Source organism: Jaculus jaculus, chromosome 2 (assembly GCF_020740685.1).
Source record: "Jaculus jaculus isolate mJacJac1 chromosome 2, mJacJac1.mat.Y.cur, whole genome shotgun sequence".
Classification (NCBI taxonomy): domain Eukaryota; kingdom Metazoa; phylum Chordata; class Mammalia; order Rodentia; family Dipodidae; genus Jaculus; species Jaculus jaculus.
The window spans coordinates 48,264,849-48,280,418 of NC_059103.1; the positions used below are offsets into that span (position 1 = coordinate 48,264,849).

The 15,570-nt window shown below is 41.8% G+C and overlaps 1 protein-coding gene across 5 annotated transcripts in view; it reads left to right on the forward strand.

Annotated features, from left to right (window-relative positions):
• Positions 1-15,570, forward strand: part of Spire1 (spire type actin nucleation factor 1) — a 218,781-nt gene that overhangs the window by 129,896 nt on the left and 73,315 nt on the right. For all 5 annotated transcript variants that reach the window (XM_045143068.1, XM_045143067.1, XM_045143070.1 and 2 more), the window contains 2 exons: positions 867-1,100; positions 5,135-5,260. In XM_045143068.1, the coding sequence (XP_044999003.1) occupies positions 972-1,100; positions 5,135-5,260 (255 nt within the window). In that variant the 5' untranslated portion in view covers positions 867-971. The remainder of the gene's footprint in view (positions 1-866; positions 1,101-5,134; positions 5,261-15,570) is intronic.

The following is a 15,570-nucleotide window of genomic DNA, read 5'->3' on the forward strand; positions in this document are numbered from 1 at the left end:
CATTTCAACAAAATCTCATGAAATGTAAATAGGTACTCATTAAACAGATAAGAAATGTCACCTAAACTAATTTCTGTAGAGCCAGCTAGCTAGTGAATGGTCAGTATGTAATCCTAAATCTTTGATTTCATTGCCTCTCTTAAAAAAACAGCCAAAATGAAATAAACTGAGCTATTAGGATTATAAAATAGAGATTTTATATTATATATGATTTTTCTGAGTCAAAGAGAAAGACCATATTGTGGAATAACATAGAATTCCCTGTATTGAAGCAGCTGTCAGGGCTCTGTTTAGCAGTGATGGATAGACACGTTGTTCACAGGTCAAGTTCATATTGCCTGGAAGTAGTGTGGGTGGAGGTGGGTGGGAAGGAAGATTTTATGTGTATTCTGTTATAATCTCTGGGTTTTTGAAAAAATATCTCCCATTTGTTTGTGTCATTTGAGACAGATATGGTTCCCATGATTGGGTCGTCTGTAGATTGATATGAGTCAATGCTTTGTTGTTACTTAGGCTTAAGTTAATTGCTTCTTAACAGTCTTACATGCTTAAGATGTCTGTGAAATCTCTAAGTATGGGTATTTTTTGGACAAATGTAAAAAATTAACTTGGCTAATATTCTTCATATGCATGGAAGATACTGATCTTAACATTTAATACATATCTAAGAAAGTAAATGGGTTTATTGATATATTATAAGGAAATCTGTATTTTTAAAATATATACATATGTAACATTTTTAATTTTTCCTCAAAGTTATCACCTTTGTGTGAAATGGAATAGATTAGCCCTAGATTATGTATACTAGATATTTTACAACGAGTCTTAATACTCTTTAATCACTTCCATCTTGTTTAATGTTTCAGGTTATTGAATCTTTGGGAATTATTATTTATAAAGCACTGGACTATGGCTTGAAGGAAAATGAAGAAAGGGAGCTGAGCCCTCCCCTGGAGCAGCTCATTGACCAAATGGCCAACACGGTAGAGGCTGATGGGAACAGCGACGAGGGCTATGAGGCTGCAGATGAAGGCCCAGAAGATGAAGGCGAGGCAAGGAGAAATGTCTCAGCTATTCGGTCCTATCAAGACGTCATGAAGGTAAAACAGTTCACTTAGTGTTTGCTTCATTATTTAAAAACTGAGCCGGGTGTGGTGGCGCACCCTCTTTAATCCCAGCACTTGGGAGGCAGAGGTAGGAGGGTAGCCATGAGTTTGAGGCCAGCTTGAGACTACATAATGAATTCCAGGTCAGCCTGTGCTAGAGTGAAACCCTGCCTCGAAAAACAAAAACAAAGCAAAACAAAAAAATGCCATAGTCGGGCTGGAGAGATGGCTTAGTGGTTAATGCATTTGCCTGCAAAGCCAAAGGACCTAGGTTCAATTCCCCAGGACCCATGTTAGCCAGATGCACAAGGGGGTGCACACATCTGGAGTTTGTTTGCAGTGGCCGGAGGCTCTGGCGCACCCATTCGTATTCTCTCTCTCTCTCTCTGTCAAATAAATAAATAAAAATAAAATATTTTTTAAAATGCCATAGTCACTGGGGAGGCAGAGGTAGGAGGATCATCGTGAGTTTGAGGCCACCCTGAGACTACATAGTGAATTCCAGGCCAGCCTGCAAGACCCTACCTTGAAAAACCAAAAAAATAAAATAAAATAAAAAATGCCATAGTGAACCAGTATTTGTAATAGTTGCCAGTCTTTCTATAGCCCGAATGTGGCCTTTGATGATGTGATCATAGCTCTCAACCACTTCCTGGTATATTGCATATAGTTATCTCACCCTGCAAACAGCAGTCTGCCTGGGCATTGTGCCTTTAGCTGGCCTCTGTATTTCCTTCTTATGGAGAAAACAACTGTGAGCCGGTTCTGTACATGGAGACTGAATCCCAGCACCAATAGTCTTACTTTGTTCATGGACCTTCCTAGTGGGATTTACATGTAATGAAACATGTTCAGGACTGGAGAGATATCTCAGTGTTTAAGGTGCTTGCCTGTGAAACCTCAGGACCTAGGTATGATTACCTAGTACCCACATAAGCCAGATGCACAAGATGGCACATGCATCTGGAGTTCATTTGCAGTGGCTAGAGGCTCTGGCGTTCCCATTTTTTCTCTTTCTCTCTCGCTTGCTTGCTCGCTCGCATTCTTGATCTCACTGCCTTTCTTTTTCTCACAAATAAGTAAATAAAAATATTTTTTAAAAAACATGTTAAATGGTAAAGATTGAGGTTTTCTCTTTAACTACATTTTGTTTTATATTTGAAAGCTTATAAATATACAGATATGAAAACTAAGATTTGACAAATTGGCTTTTAGGTGTTCTGTTTTCAACTCTTTATTTAGAATATTTACTAGGTATGTCATTCGATTTTCCAGATGTGCTACACATCCTGGATACTTTATTCCTCCTTAGATGAGACATCTCCTGGGCCTTAGGAAGGGACTATCCAAGTTATTGTTCTTATGAAATTCAGATAAATTCTTTAAAAAAAATTGGGGGAGCTGGAGAGATGGCTTAGCAGTTAAGGCACTTGCTAGCAAAGCCAAAGGACCCAGGTTCAGTTCCCCAGTACCCGCATAAAGCCAGATGTGTAAAGTGGTATATGATCTGGAGTTGATTTGCAGTGGCTAGAGGGCCTGTCATGCCCATTCTTTGTGCCTGTCTGTCTCTTTCTTTCTGCTTGCAGATAAATAAGTAAAAATATTTAAAATTTTTGGGGGTTGGAGAGATGGCTTAGCAATTAAGGTACTTGCCTACAAAGCCTAAGGACCCAGATTTGATTTCCCCAGTACCCACGGAACACCAGATATACAAGGTGGCACATGTGTCTGGAGCTGGTTTGCAGTGGCTAAAGGCTCTGGTGTGCCTCTTCTCTCTATATATCTTCTTTCTCTCTCAAATAAGTAAATAATTAAAAATATTTTTAGGGCTAGAGAGATGGCTTAGCAGTGAAGGCACTTGCCTGTGAACCTAAGGTCTCATGTTTGATTGTCCAGGTCCCACATAAGCTAGACGCACAGTGACACAAGTGTGCATGGCCACACATGTGCACAAGGGAACACACACATCTGGAGTTCAATTGCAGTGGCTGGAGGCCCTGGTGTGCCTATTCTCTCTCTTTCTTGTTTAAAAAAAAGGCAGTCTCAGGGCTGGAGAGATGGCTTAGCGGTTAAGCGCTTGCCTGTGAAGCCTAAGGACCACAGTTCGAGGCTCGGTTCCCCAGGTCCCACATTAGCCAGATGCACAAGGGGGTGCACGCGTCTCGAGTTCGTTTGCAGAGGCTGGAAGCCCTGGCGCACCCATTCTCTCTCTTCCCCTCTGTCTTTCTCTCTCTGTCTGTCACTCTCAAATAAATTTAAAAAAAAAATTAAAAAAAAAAAAGGCAGTCTGTGGGCTTGCCTCAAAAAAATTATTTTATTATAAGTAGAGAGCTATAGCAGACAGACAGAGAGAATGGGCATGCCAGGGCCTCTAGCCACTGCAAATGAACTCCAGATGCATATGCCCCCTTGTACATCTGGCTAATGTGGTTCCTGGGGAACTGAACCTGGGTCCTTAGGCTTTGCAGGCAAGTGCCTTCACAGCTAAGGCATTTTCTCAGCCCTCAGATAATTTCCTTAATGACCTTCCAATTTTAAACCAGAAGCCTATACAATTGAGATGTTCTCATTAAGGTATAAGTTAACATTTCACAAGTTTTTATTTCATTTTTGGTTTTTGAGATATTAAGTCTTAATTTTCTTAATTAATGATTGTTTTTTTGAATTAGGGTCTCACTTTTAGCCCAGGCTTGCATGGAATTCACTATGTAGTCTCAGAGTAGCCTCGAACTCACTGCCATCCTCCTGCCTCTGCCTCCTGAGTGCTGGGATTAAAAGCGTGCACTATCATGCCCAGCTGTTAAGTCTCATTTTAAAAAATAGAGCTGGAGTGATGGATAAGTACTAAAACATAGTATCTTTTTTAAAAATTATTTTAAGCCAGTGTGGTGACACAGGCCTTTAATCTCAGCACTTGGGTGGCAGAGGTAGGAAGATGGCTGTGAGTTCGAGGCCACCCTGAGACTACATAGTGGATTCCAGGTCAGCCTGAGCTACAGTGAGACATACCTCAAAAACAGAAAAATCAAGATTAAATTAAATTAAAAATAATTAAAAATTATTTTATTTATTTGAGAGAGAGGGAGAAAGAGGCAGATAGAATAGACATGCCAGGGTCTCTTGCCACTGCAAACAAACTCCAGATGTATGCACCATGTTGTGCATCTGGCTTTACATGGGTACTGGGGAATAGAACCCAGGGCCTTAGGCTTTGCAAGCAAGCACCTTAACCACTGAGTAATCTCTCCAGCCCTAAAGGATAATATTTTAAGTGAAAGAAACCAGATACAGAAAGAGAAATCCCGTATTTCCTCTCGTGAAAGAAAAACAAAACTGACTGGATATAGACTAGGCATCACTAAGGACTGTGGAGTGCTGATTCTAGTCAGCTCATCTGTGATGCTTGGTACCTATTAATGAGCCGCCTTTCCACATATTCGTGTGGACTTGACTGATGACCTGTGGCACATTAAGCTTGGATGATTGCAATTGCCTTGTGTCTGCTTATGTCTGATGAGAAAATACAGGCAAACTGGGTGTGTCTGGGTTTTTTATTTGTTTATTTGTTTGTTTGTTTGGTTTGCTTTTCTGAGGAGAGGTGTTACTTTAGCCCAGGCTGACCTGAAATTCATTCTGTAGGCTGTCCTTGAAGTCATGGCGATCCTCCTACCTCTGCTTCCTGAGTGTTGGGATTAAAGGTATATGCAGTTATGCTTAGCTTTGGTGTATATGTTTTTTTTTAAAATATTTTATTTATTCATCTGTTTGAGTGAGAGAGACAGAGAAATAATTGGCGGGGGGGGGGGGGTGAGCAAACCAGAACCTCTTGCCACTGCAAATGAACTCCTGATGCATGCGCACTTTGTGCACCTGGCTGTATGAGGGTACTAGGGATTTGAACCTGGGCTGTCCTTGCAAACAAGTGCCTTAGCCGCTAAGCCATCTCTCCAGCCCAGTGAGTCTGTTTTAATGGTACTTGAAAACCTAAATAGTGACCAGATGCCATTGTTTTATGTTTTCTCCTGTAGATATGTGCTGCTCATCTCTCCACAGAGTCAGAGGCACCAAATCATTATCAGGCAGTATGTCGTGCACTGTTTGCAGAAACCATGGAGCTACACACGTTCCTGACCAAAATTAAGAGTGCAAAAGAGGTAAATACAACTGCTTTGATATTTGTAGGCATTACAGAAGGGAAACCTGAAACTTGAATTGCCCATTCATTTAGTTCTTTTTACTTTGGTTTTCTTATAAGACAGAGTCTTCTATAAACCATACTCCAGGCTGGCCTCAAACCCAGTTTGGGAATTACAGGCATTCTCCGCCATACCCTGCTTAAGCCTTCATGAATTCATCTTAAAAATATATTTTGATTCCAAAAGCTTCTTTTCAAGTAGACTATAAATAACCCAGAAATGTCTTTATTAGTTTCTTATGGTACTCACTTTTCATCCCCTTTCTGCCACTCCATTTTGTTAATTTTGAAACATATTAGTACCTTTTTCAGGAAAGATTCAGAAAGGCCACATTCTCTTCTGATGGTTTAACTATTGTAGCTTGGGCTTGACTAAAGATTTGTTGAAGGAGATTGGAATTTCTATTCAGATAATGCAAAATTGTTCAGTTATTTTATTTAATTATCAGTTATTAGTGTCTGTGAGTTAATGTTAAGTCCAAAGAGAGTCCTACTTTCTTTAGAAGGTGAATCATCATATTTTATATTACACAGATGGTTGTGAGGATTCAGTAAGATCTTATATAAGACAACATGGCATTTTCACACTGAGAGCTCATTTCTTTTCTGAGTTTATATGAACTGCTGGGTTAAAATTTACCGTGACTCGTAGGTCAGGGAAAGACACATGTTAGATATATAAGCAAGGAAGGAGAAGCTAATCTATTTGCAAATAAGACTTAATTAGTCTTGGTTAAAAAAAAAAGTGGGCTGGGGCTGGAAAGATGGCTTAGCAATTAAGTGCTTGCCTGTGAAGCCTAAGGACCCCGGTTCAAGGCTCGATTCCCCAGGACCCACATTAGCCAGATGCACAAGGGGGTGCACGCATCTGGAATTTGTTTGCAATGGCTGGAGGCCCTGGCGCACCCATTCTCTCTCTCTCTCTCTCTCTGCCTCTTTCTCTCTCTGTCTGTTGCTCTCAAATAAATAAAAATGAACAACAAAAAAAGTGGGGCTGGAGGGATGATTTAGTGGTTAAGTCATTTTCCTACAAAGCCAAAGGACCCAGGCTTGATTCCCCAGGATTCACATTAGCCAGATGCACAAGGGGATGCACACATCTGGAGTTTGTGTGCGGTGGCTGGAGGCCCTGGAGTGTCCATGCTCTCTCTCTCTCTCTCTCTCTCTCTCTTTCTTTCCCTTTTCCTATGTAAAATAAATAAATATAAAAATATTTTTAAAAATGGTGACATGCTGGGTGTGGTGGCACATGCCCTTATTCCCAGCACTCAGGAGGCTGAGGTAGGAGGATAGCCATGAGTTTGAGGCCATGCTGAGACTACATAATGAATTCCAGGTCAGCCTGGACTAAATTGAGACCCTACCTCAAAAAAACAAAACAACAACAACAAAAAAGATAGAAATATAACTGTGGTATTTAAAGATTTTATACCTGATTAGATGCAGAACTAGAGGAAATATGAGCTGATAAAAGCTTCCAAGTGGGCCAGGCATGGAGGTACAATCTTTCAATCTCAACACTCGGGTAGGAGAATTTCTAAGAGTTCAAGGTCAGCCTGGGACTCCAGAGTGAGTTCCAGGTCAACCTGGGCTACAATGAGACTCTACCTCAAAACAAACAAGCAAACAAAAAACTTCTAAGTGAACATTTGAAATCAAGTCCTTAACTAAAGTGTGATAATAATAGAAAAGGTTTTTTTTCAAGGTTGCCCTAACCTCTTCCCACCCAAGAGCATTATTTTTAGAGCACAAATCCAATCCTTTGGGGTTGGTATAATAAATAAAATGGGTTTATAAAATCTTTCCAGGGCTGGGGAGGTGGTTCAGCAGTTAAAAGCACTTGCTTGCAAAGTCTGTCATCCCAGGTTCAATTCTTCAGCATCCCCATAAAGCAGGGCACAAAATGTGCTGATGTTCATTAACAGTAGCTTGTATTTTCTGAATACATGCTTATTGCATGTATGTGGCCCTTGGCATTTTTGTTTTCTTTCTGTTATTGTATTTATTTGTTTGCTTTTTGTATTTTTGAGACAGGCTCTTAATGTATCTTAGTCTGGTCTCAGATTCAATATATATAATCCTTGACTATTGCCAAGGATTGACCTTGAACTTCTGAGCTTCCTGCTTTCACTTTCCAAGTGCTAGAATTACAGGCTTAGCTCGCCATACTCAATATATGCAGTGCTGGGAATCATGTCCAGTGCTGCATGCATGCTAGGCAAATCCTGAGCTAATCTTCAGCCCCTGGATTCATTTTTGGCTCAAATCTGTCCTGGTTCACACTTTGCATGCTCCATGGAAACACACTAGAAATGTTTATTGAACTGAGGAGATTTGTATGTTTCTGTTTTTTTCAGAACTTAACAGATGTTCTTCTGGTTGGAAGAAGTCAGTTTTGAAAGCATCTCTTTGAAACATTTGATCAAAATGTTCTAGTAAATATGATAACTTTTATGAGATATAGATGAGGTCTTCAAAGCTCTTGCCATTCCTTAAAACCAGACATAAACATTCATTTAATAAGAACTCTTAGTAAGGCAGGCCGAGAAGCATATTAAATCCTGATACTGGAGGTCATTTTTTGTTTGTTTGTTTGTTTTTTGTTTTTTGAGGTAGGGTCTCACTCTGGCCCAGAATGACCCAGAATTAACTATCTCAGGGTGCCCTCGAACTCATAGTGATCCTCCTACCTCTTGCCTCCTGAGTGCTGGGATTAAAGGCATGTGCCACCACACCCAGATTTGCAGGTCATTTTTTTACACATTTAGTTGCAGACTGTATGTTTCATAAATTGTCCATATAGGTTTCCATGTGCTACATGGTATACAATTTAAGAAAATACAAGGCTGAGGAGATGTCTCAATGCTTAAGGCACTTGCCTTCAAAGCCTAGTGACCCAGGTTCAATACCTCAGTACCCATGTAAAACCAGATGCACAAAGATGCATCTGGAGTCTGTTTGTGATGGCTAGAGGCCTTGGCATACACATTCTCTCTGTCTCTCTCTCTCTGCTTATAAATTAATAAGTAATAATATTTTTTATAAAAAGAAAGTACAAGCAGGGCGTGGTTGCGCACACCTTTAATCCCAGCACTTGGGAGGCAGAGGTAGGAGTATTGCCAAAAGTTCGAGGCCACCCTGAGAATACAGAGTGAATTCCAGGTCAGCCTGGGCTAGTGTGAGACCCTACCTTGAAACCCCCCCACACAAAAAAAAAGGGAAAAATAAAAGAAAGTACAGGGCTGGAGAGAAAGCTTAGTGGTTAAGGTGCTTGCCTGCAAAGCCTAAGAACTGAAGTTCGATTCTCCAGGTCCCATGTGGTCAGACACACAGTGACAGAAGCATGCATTGTTGCATATGCACACAAGGGGCACACGTGTCTGGAGCTTGTTTGCAGCAGCTGAAGGCCCTGGCATGTCCATTCTCTCAAAAATAAATAGTTTTTTAAAGATACAAAAATGTTAGCAAGGGCTGGAGAGATGGCTTAGCGGTTAAGCGCTTGCCTGTGAAGCCTAAGGACCCCGGTTCGAGGCTCGGTTCCCCAGGTCCCACGTTAGCCAGATGCACAAGGGGGCGCACGCGTCTGGAGTTTGTTTGCAGAGGCTGGAAGCCCTGGCGCACCCATTCTCTCTCTCTCCCTCTATCTGTCTTTCTCTCTGTGTCTGTTGCTCTCAAATAAATAAATAAATAAAATTTAAAAAAAATGTTAGCAAAAAAAAAAAAAACAAGTAGATTTCTTTTGCTTTTGCAAAGTATAAGGCTTTCATGAAATGATTGAAAATTGTATGTTACTGTTCTTAACATTTTCTACAGAGTTGTAAAATCTAGTGCTAAAATCTACAATTTATGTACCTGTAATCCTGGGCTATACAGTGAAACCCTGTCTTAGGAAATACAGCTATAGAATTTATACTACTAATAAAATATTACATATTAATTTAATATTTGTCTAAAGATCTCAAAATCCCCCCCTCTCTCTCTATAGGTGCTTGTATGATTGTGTGTGTGTTCATGTGTGTGAGTACAGGTACGTGCATGCCACAATGCACGTGGAGGTCAAAGGACAACTTTTGGGTACCAGCGCTCATCTCCCACCTTTAAGGTGGGGTCTCTCATTGCTCACGGCTCCATTCTCCAGGCTAACTGGCACGCAAGCTTCTGGTAGATTCTTCAATCTCCACCTCCCTTCTTCCCTAGTTCTGCTGGAATTACACATGCTTGCATCCAGCTGTTTTTTTCAAAGAATATTTTTTTTATTAACAATTTCCATGATTATAAAACATATCCCATGGTAATGCCCTCACCTTTCCATCGGTCTGACAGCTTTTCCTTTCTTGGTTCCTTCCATCTCACTCCTGCTTCTGTCATTTCCTCCACCCCATTTGGACACAGGATTTCTCCTATTCCATGTAGTGAGAAAAACCTATACAGAAAGATCAAATCGCTTGACTCAATCTTTGCCGTATCCATTAAACAAGCTTTTCCTCTTTTTTGTGTCGGTCTTAGCCTGAAGGCAGAAATGTACACATACAAACATTTTTTAAAAAATTATTTATTTGAGAGTGACAGACAGAAAGAGGCAGAGAGAGACAGAGAATGGGCGCACCAGGGCTTCCGGCCACTGCAAATGAACTCCAGACGCGTGCGCCCCCTTGTGCATCTGGCTAATGTGGGTCCTGGGGAATCGAGCCTTGAACCAGGGTCCTTAGGCTTCACAGGCAAGCACTTAACTGCTAAGCCATCTCTCCAGCCCCATACAAACATTTTGAGTACACACCATGCTCTGGTTTATTGTTAGGCCATATAAAATCCTTGTCTTTTAAGTACATGCCCAGTAAAATTGATGAGATTATTGTATACTATTCTATTTTACACTTAAGGTAAAATTACAGAGAAGCAATTCAATGTTGTAAATATTTTAGTTCAGAATGCTGCAGATCTTTATAGACACCACAGCTTTAACTTTTAAGTTGGTGAGCTGACTGTAACAGCCAAGCTGAGCATTACTCCTAGATGGATATCAGTAGGAACTCAAAATGAGATGCTTTCTTTTATAGTCTACTGGTAGAAGAATCCTTGAAAATAAGAAATTCATTCCTTTAAAAAAATGCAATAGGGGCTGGAAAAATGACTTAATGGTTATGGCACTTGTCTGTGAAGCCTAAAGACCCAGATTTGAGTCCCCAGCACCCATACAAGCGAGATGCACAAGGTGGTGCACGTGTCTGGAGTTCTTTTGCAGTGGCTAAAGGCCCTGATGCATCCATTCTCTATCTGCCTGTTCTTCTCTCTCTATCTCCCTCAAATGAATAAAGAAAAAAAGAAAAAAATGCAATAAGAGGAGCTGGAGAGATGGCTTAGTGGTAAAGGCACTTGCCTGTGAAGCCTAAAGACCCAGGTTTGAGTCCCCAGCACCCATGTAAGGCAGATGCACATGGTAGCATATGCAGCTGGAGTTCATTTGCAGTGGCTGGAAGCCCTGGCATACCCATTCTCTCTCTGTGTCTCCCAAATAAATACATACATAAATAAATAAAATAATAATAAAAAAGGAATAGGAAAAAAAAAAGGAATAGGAATGGAGAGATGGTTTAGCAGTTAAGGTGCTTGCCTGTGAAGCCTAAGGACCTAGGTTTGATTCCCCAGTACCCACATAAGCTGGATGCAAATGGTGGTACATGCATCTGGAATTTGTAGTGGCTAGTGGCCCTGGTGTACCCATTTATTCTCTCTCCCTCTCTCTCCCTCCCCCCTTTCTCTCAAATAAATAAAAATTAATCTTTTCCCCTTGTTTTGTTTTATTTTATTTATTTATTTATTTGAGAGCGACAGACACAGAGAGAAAGACAGATAGAGGGAGAGAGAGAGAATGGGCGCGCCAGGGCTTCCAGCCTCTGCAAACGAACTCCAGACGTGTGTGCCCCCTTGTGCATCTGGCTAACGTGGGACCTGGGGAACCGAGCCTCGAACCGGGGTCCTTAGGCTTCACAGGCAAGCACTTAACCACTAAGCCATCTCTCCAGCCCTGTTTTGGTTTTTTGAGGTAGGATCTTACACTAGCCCAGGCTGACGTGGAATTTACTCTGTAGTTTCAGGGTGGCCTCAAACTCATGGTGCTCTTCCTACCTCTATCTTCCAAGTGCTAGGATTAAAGGCATGTGCCACCACACCCAGCTCCCTTTGCACTTCTTGTTTGTTTGTTTTTTTTTTCACTTTTTGTTTTAAACTTATTGTGGTGGTTTGATTCAGGTGTCCCCCCTAAACTTAGGTGTTCTGAATGCTAGGTTCCCAGATGATGGATATTTGGGAATTAATGCCTCCTGGAGGGAGTGTATTGTTGGGGGCCGGCTTATGGGTATTAAAGCCAGTTTCCCCTTGCCAGTGTTTGGCACACTCTCCTGTTGCTATGGTCCACCTTATGTTGGCCAGGGGGTGATGTCCACCCTCTGCTCATGTCATCGTTTTCCCCTGCCATCGTGAAGCTCCCCCTCAAGCCTGTAAGCCAAAATAAACCTCTTTTTTTCCCAGAAGCTACTCTTGTTGGGTGATTTCTACCAGCAATGCGAACCGGACTGCAACACTTATTTATTTATTTATTTTTTGTTTTTCAAGGCAGGGTCTCACTTTAGTTCAGGCTGACCTGGAGTTCACTATGTAGTGTCAGGCTGGCCTGAAACTCATGGCGATCCTCCTACCTCTGCCTACTGAGTGCTGGGATGAAAGGCGTGCACCACCATGCCTGGCTTATTTGTTTATTTTATTTTTTATTTATTATTATTATTTTTTTTTTTTGGTTTTTTGAGGTAGGGTCTCACTCTGGTCCAGGCTGACCTGGAATTAACTCTGTCATCTCAGGGTGGCCTTGAACTCATGGCAATCCTCCTACCTCTGCCTCCCGAGTGCTGGGATTAAAGGCATGCGCCACCACGCCCGGCTTATTTGTTTATTTTAAAGTAGAGGCTCCTCTAGCCCAGGCTGACCTGGAATTCATTATGTAGTCTCAGGGTGGCCCGGAACTCAACAGTTCTCCTCCTACCTCTGCCTCTTGAATGCTGACTTTAAAGGCATGTGCTACCTGCATAGCTATTTATTTACTTTTCAAAATTTTATTTATTTTTATTCACTTATTAGAGACAGTGTAAGAAAGAGAATGGTCACGCCAGGGCCTCTAGCCACTGCAAAGGAACTCCAGATGCATGTGTCACCTTGTGCATTTGGCTTACGTGGGTCCTGGAGAATTGAACCTGGGTCCTTTGGCTTTGCAGGATAAGGCCTTAACCACTGAGAAATCCCCTCCAGCCCCCCTCCCCCAAAGCTATTTATTTTATTCACAAGTAGAGAGAAGCAGAAAAGAGAGACAGAGAGAATGGGCATGCCAGGGCCTTTAACAGTTGCAAATGAACTTCAGATGCATTCGCTGCTATGTACTTTATGTGGGCACTGAGGACTCAAACCTGGGTCTTTAGGCTTTGCAGACAAGCACCTTAACCACTGACCATCTCTTCAGCCCTCCCTTTGCACTTTTTTGCATGTAATATGATACTGAAATAAAATAGAATATTCCACACATTGTGATTTTGAGAGGGAAGATGTCTAGTACAGTTAAGCCGTCTTAGATTTCTTCAACAGCAGGCTCTCACATGTGTGGCTGGTCCTTTCTGATTATTCAGTATCTTTGATCTCCTCTCAGGTAAGTCTGTATCTATCTGCAGGTGCTTAGTTTCTTGTTGACAGCTTAACTCCCTCTTATAAATTCTTTATTCGCCTTCTTTACTTCCTTAATGCCTCAGCTAGAAGACGTTTCCTTGGGCCACCCGCAGATACCTTCATATGCTTAGCACTGCAGCCTTTTCATGTTTAAGTCACAATACCTGTTACTTCTTTGTAGCGGGCATTACAGTGATCACAGTGTAGGGGCTACTAGAACATGACCAGAGTGCAGAGACCTTTTCTCCCTAATGTAGATAGGGGTCAGTGTCAACAGAATGAGTATTTGTGTCTCAGCTGTCATTGGTCTGACTGTCTCTCTTACAGCTTTATGATTAGTAGGAGCAGGTGCCTCTCCCAGGGTGCATTGCTCTCCAGGACCACAGCAAACCACCTCGTGTTACCTCCCTTTTCATGTAGCCTTCCTCCCATGCTCCTCACTTCTGTAAAGATCTTAGCGACTCTTTGTTCTTATAGGTACAAAGTTGAAAGCATTTACTTCATTTCTCATTCTCTACCATGGGTACTTGTTTTGCCCATGCTTTTATCTAACGTGATGATCCAGGCCTTTGTACTTCTCTGGAATGTCCCTTTCTTTACTTCTTTTACTTATATAGTGAAAATAGATCCTTGTTATTCTTAAGACCTAACTTAGGCAACCACTATTCTGAAATGCTTTTTCTAATTGCTATTAATTTTCTCTTTCCATTGGTTCATAGAATACTCTACGTGGCTTCTTCCTATCACATATCGGGCTGTATTGTAATTATTGTTTACGATGTCCCCTTACTAGATGGTGAGACTGGGCTAGTGGGATGGGTTATTTGTTTATTTGGTTAACATAATAACAGCTTTTGGGCTAAAAACTTGGCTTAGTAGCAGCTGCCCTGTGTCAATTCCCAATCTACCCAGGTAAGTCAGGGGCAAAAAGCAGCACAGCATTTCTTTACAGTGGCAAGGGGCCCTGATGTGTGCATACATGTGTGTGCACATGCACACACACAAGTAAATAAATAATAGGTAGAACACCATTTAGGCTGGAGAGATGGCTTAGCAGTTAAGGCACTTACCTGTGACACCAAAGGACTCAGGTTTGATTTCCCAGGACCCATGTAAGCCAGATGCACAAGGTGGCATATGTGTCTGGAGTTCATTTACAGTGGCTGGAGGCCCTGGTGTGCCCATTTTATCTTTCTCTGCCTCTTTGTCTCTCTCAAATAAATAAATAAATAAAGTGCCTTTTGAGTAAGATCAACTGGAAGTTGCCAGCAGCTCAATGAATAGGAGCCAGAGCCAGCACCAGTAATAGTGCATGGCTGATTGTCACCGCCCTGGTCCATACAGCCATCTCCTCCCACTCATCCTGCTGTCCAGAGTGTGATGCTAGGTAAGGGGTTGAGATAGAATTGTTGATCTTTTTTTATTCATTTTAAAGTGCTTCTCTTGTAGGACAGTTTATATACTAGGAGAGAAAGCACTTCAAAGCCCTGTGCAGTAGCCAAGGGCCAAGCCTGCTTTCATGGCTTTCACTTGAAGACTTGCCATCGTAACCCACAGTGTCTTACTTTGCTTCCGTTAGGACTAAATCCTTGTGAAGTTCCTGATGATGGGTAGCACTATCCTTTGCTGTCCATATCTACATATAGGTAATGAAACTAAAGCAGTTTGCCAAACTTCAATAGATTAGTGGTGGTAGATGGGACTGAGATTAGCCTTGTTAATCTTTTAGAATAGAAAACAAAAATAGAGCATGAGGCACAAGGTCAGGTTGTGAAGAAGCTGTCAGCCTCAATCTCAGAGAAACCTTGAAGGAGCTGGAAATTTTGAGTTGAATTGACAGGATGTGAATAGGCATTTCTAGATATGAGGTGTATTAGTGGGGGAAAGATACTAGACTTCAGAAGATCTCGGACCAGTTGACAAAAAGAATTCATTCACACAGCAGTTTTAATGTTGCTGCTACAATTAATAATAGCCCACATTTATTCCATACTGTTTCTGGGCTAGATACCTTTCTAAGGTCTCTATGTACATTACTTCATGTAGTGCTCACAGGAAGCCATGTGTTAAGTGCTATTATTATTTCCTTTTCCCTCAGGGCTACAATGGTGAACAGGATGAATGTGGCCTCTGTCCTCTAGTACTTTAAACAAGAATGACAATGCAGAAGCCAGCCTAGCATAGTGTGAGGTGGCTGTGATGAGTGGATATAGGGCACTAACCCAAGACAGGCAGGCTGTGCTGAATCCCAGAACTTACTCTGAGCTGAAGCCAGAAGGCTGCCGAGCAGAGAGCAGTGGATGGAAACAATCCAAGTGAGGGGCAGGAGAGGGTGAACGCGGAGAAGGTGGGTGGAAAGATAGGAGAGGAAAGAGGGGCTGCCTTGCAGGCAGTGTTAGGAGCATCCTAGAAGAGGGCTACACAGGGGTCAGGCATCTGAAGGAGGATGTGGGTCCTAGAATCTCTTATCTGATGACTCCTCATGCTCTCAGTGTTTTCTTCTGGCATCAAATAAATGTGTGTGCATGTGTATGTTTGAGACTTTGAGCCTCCTCTGGGTTT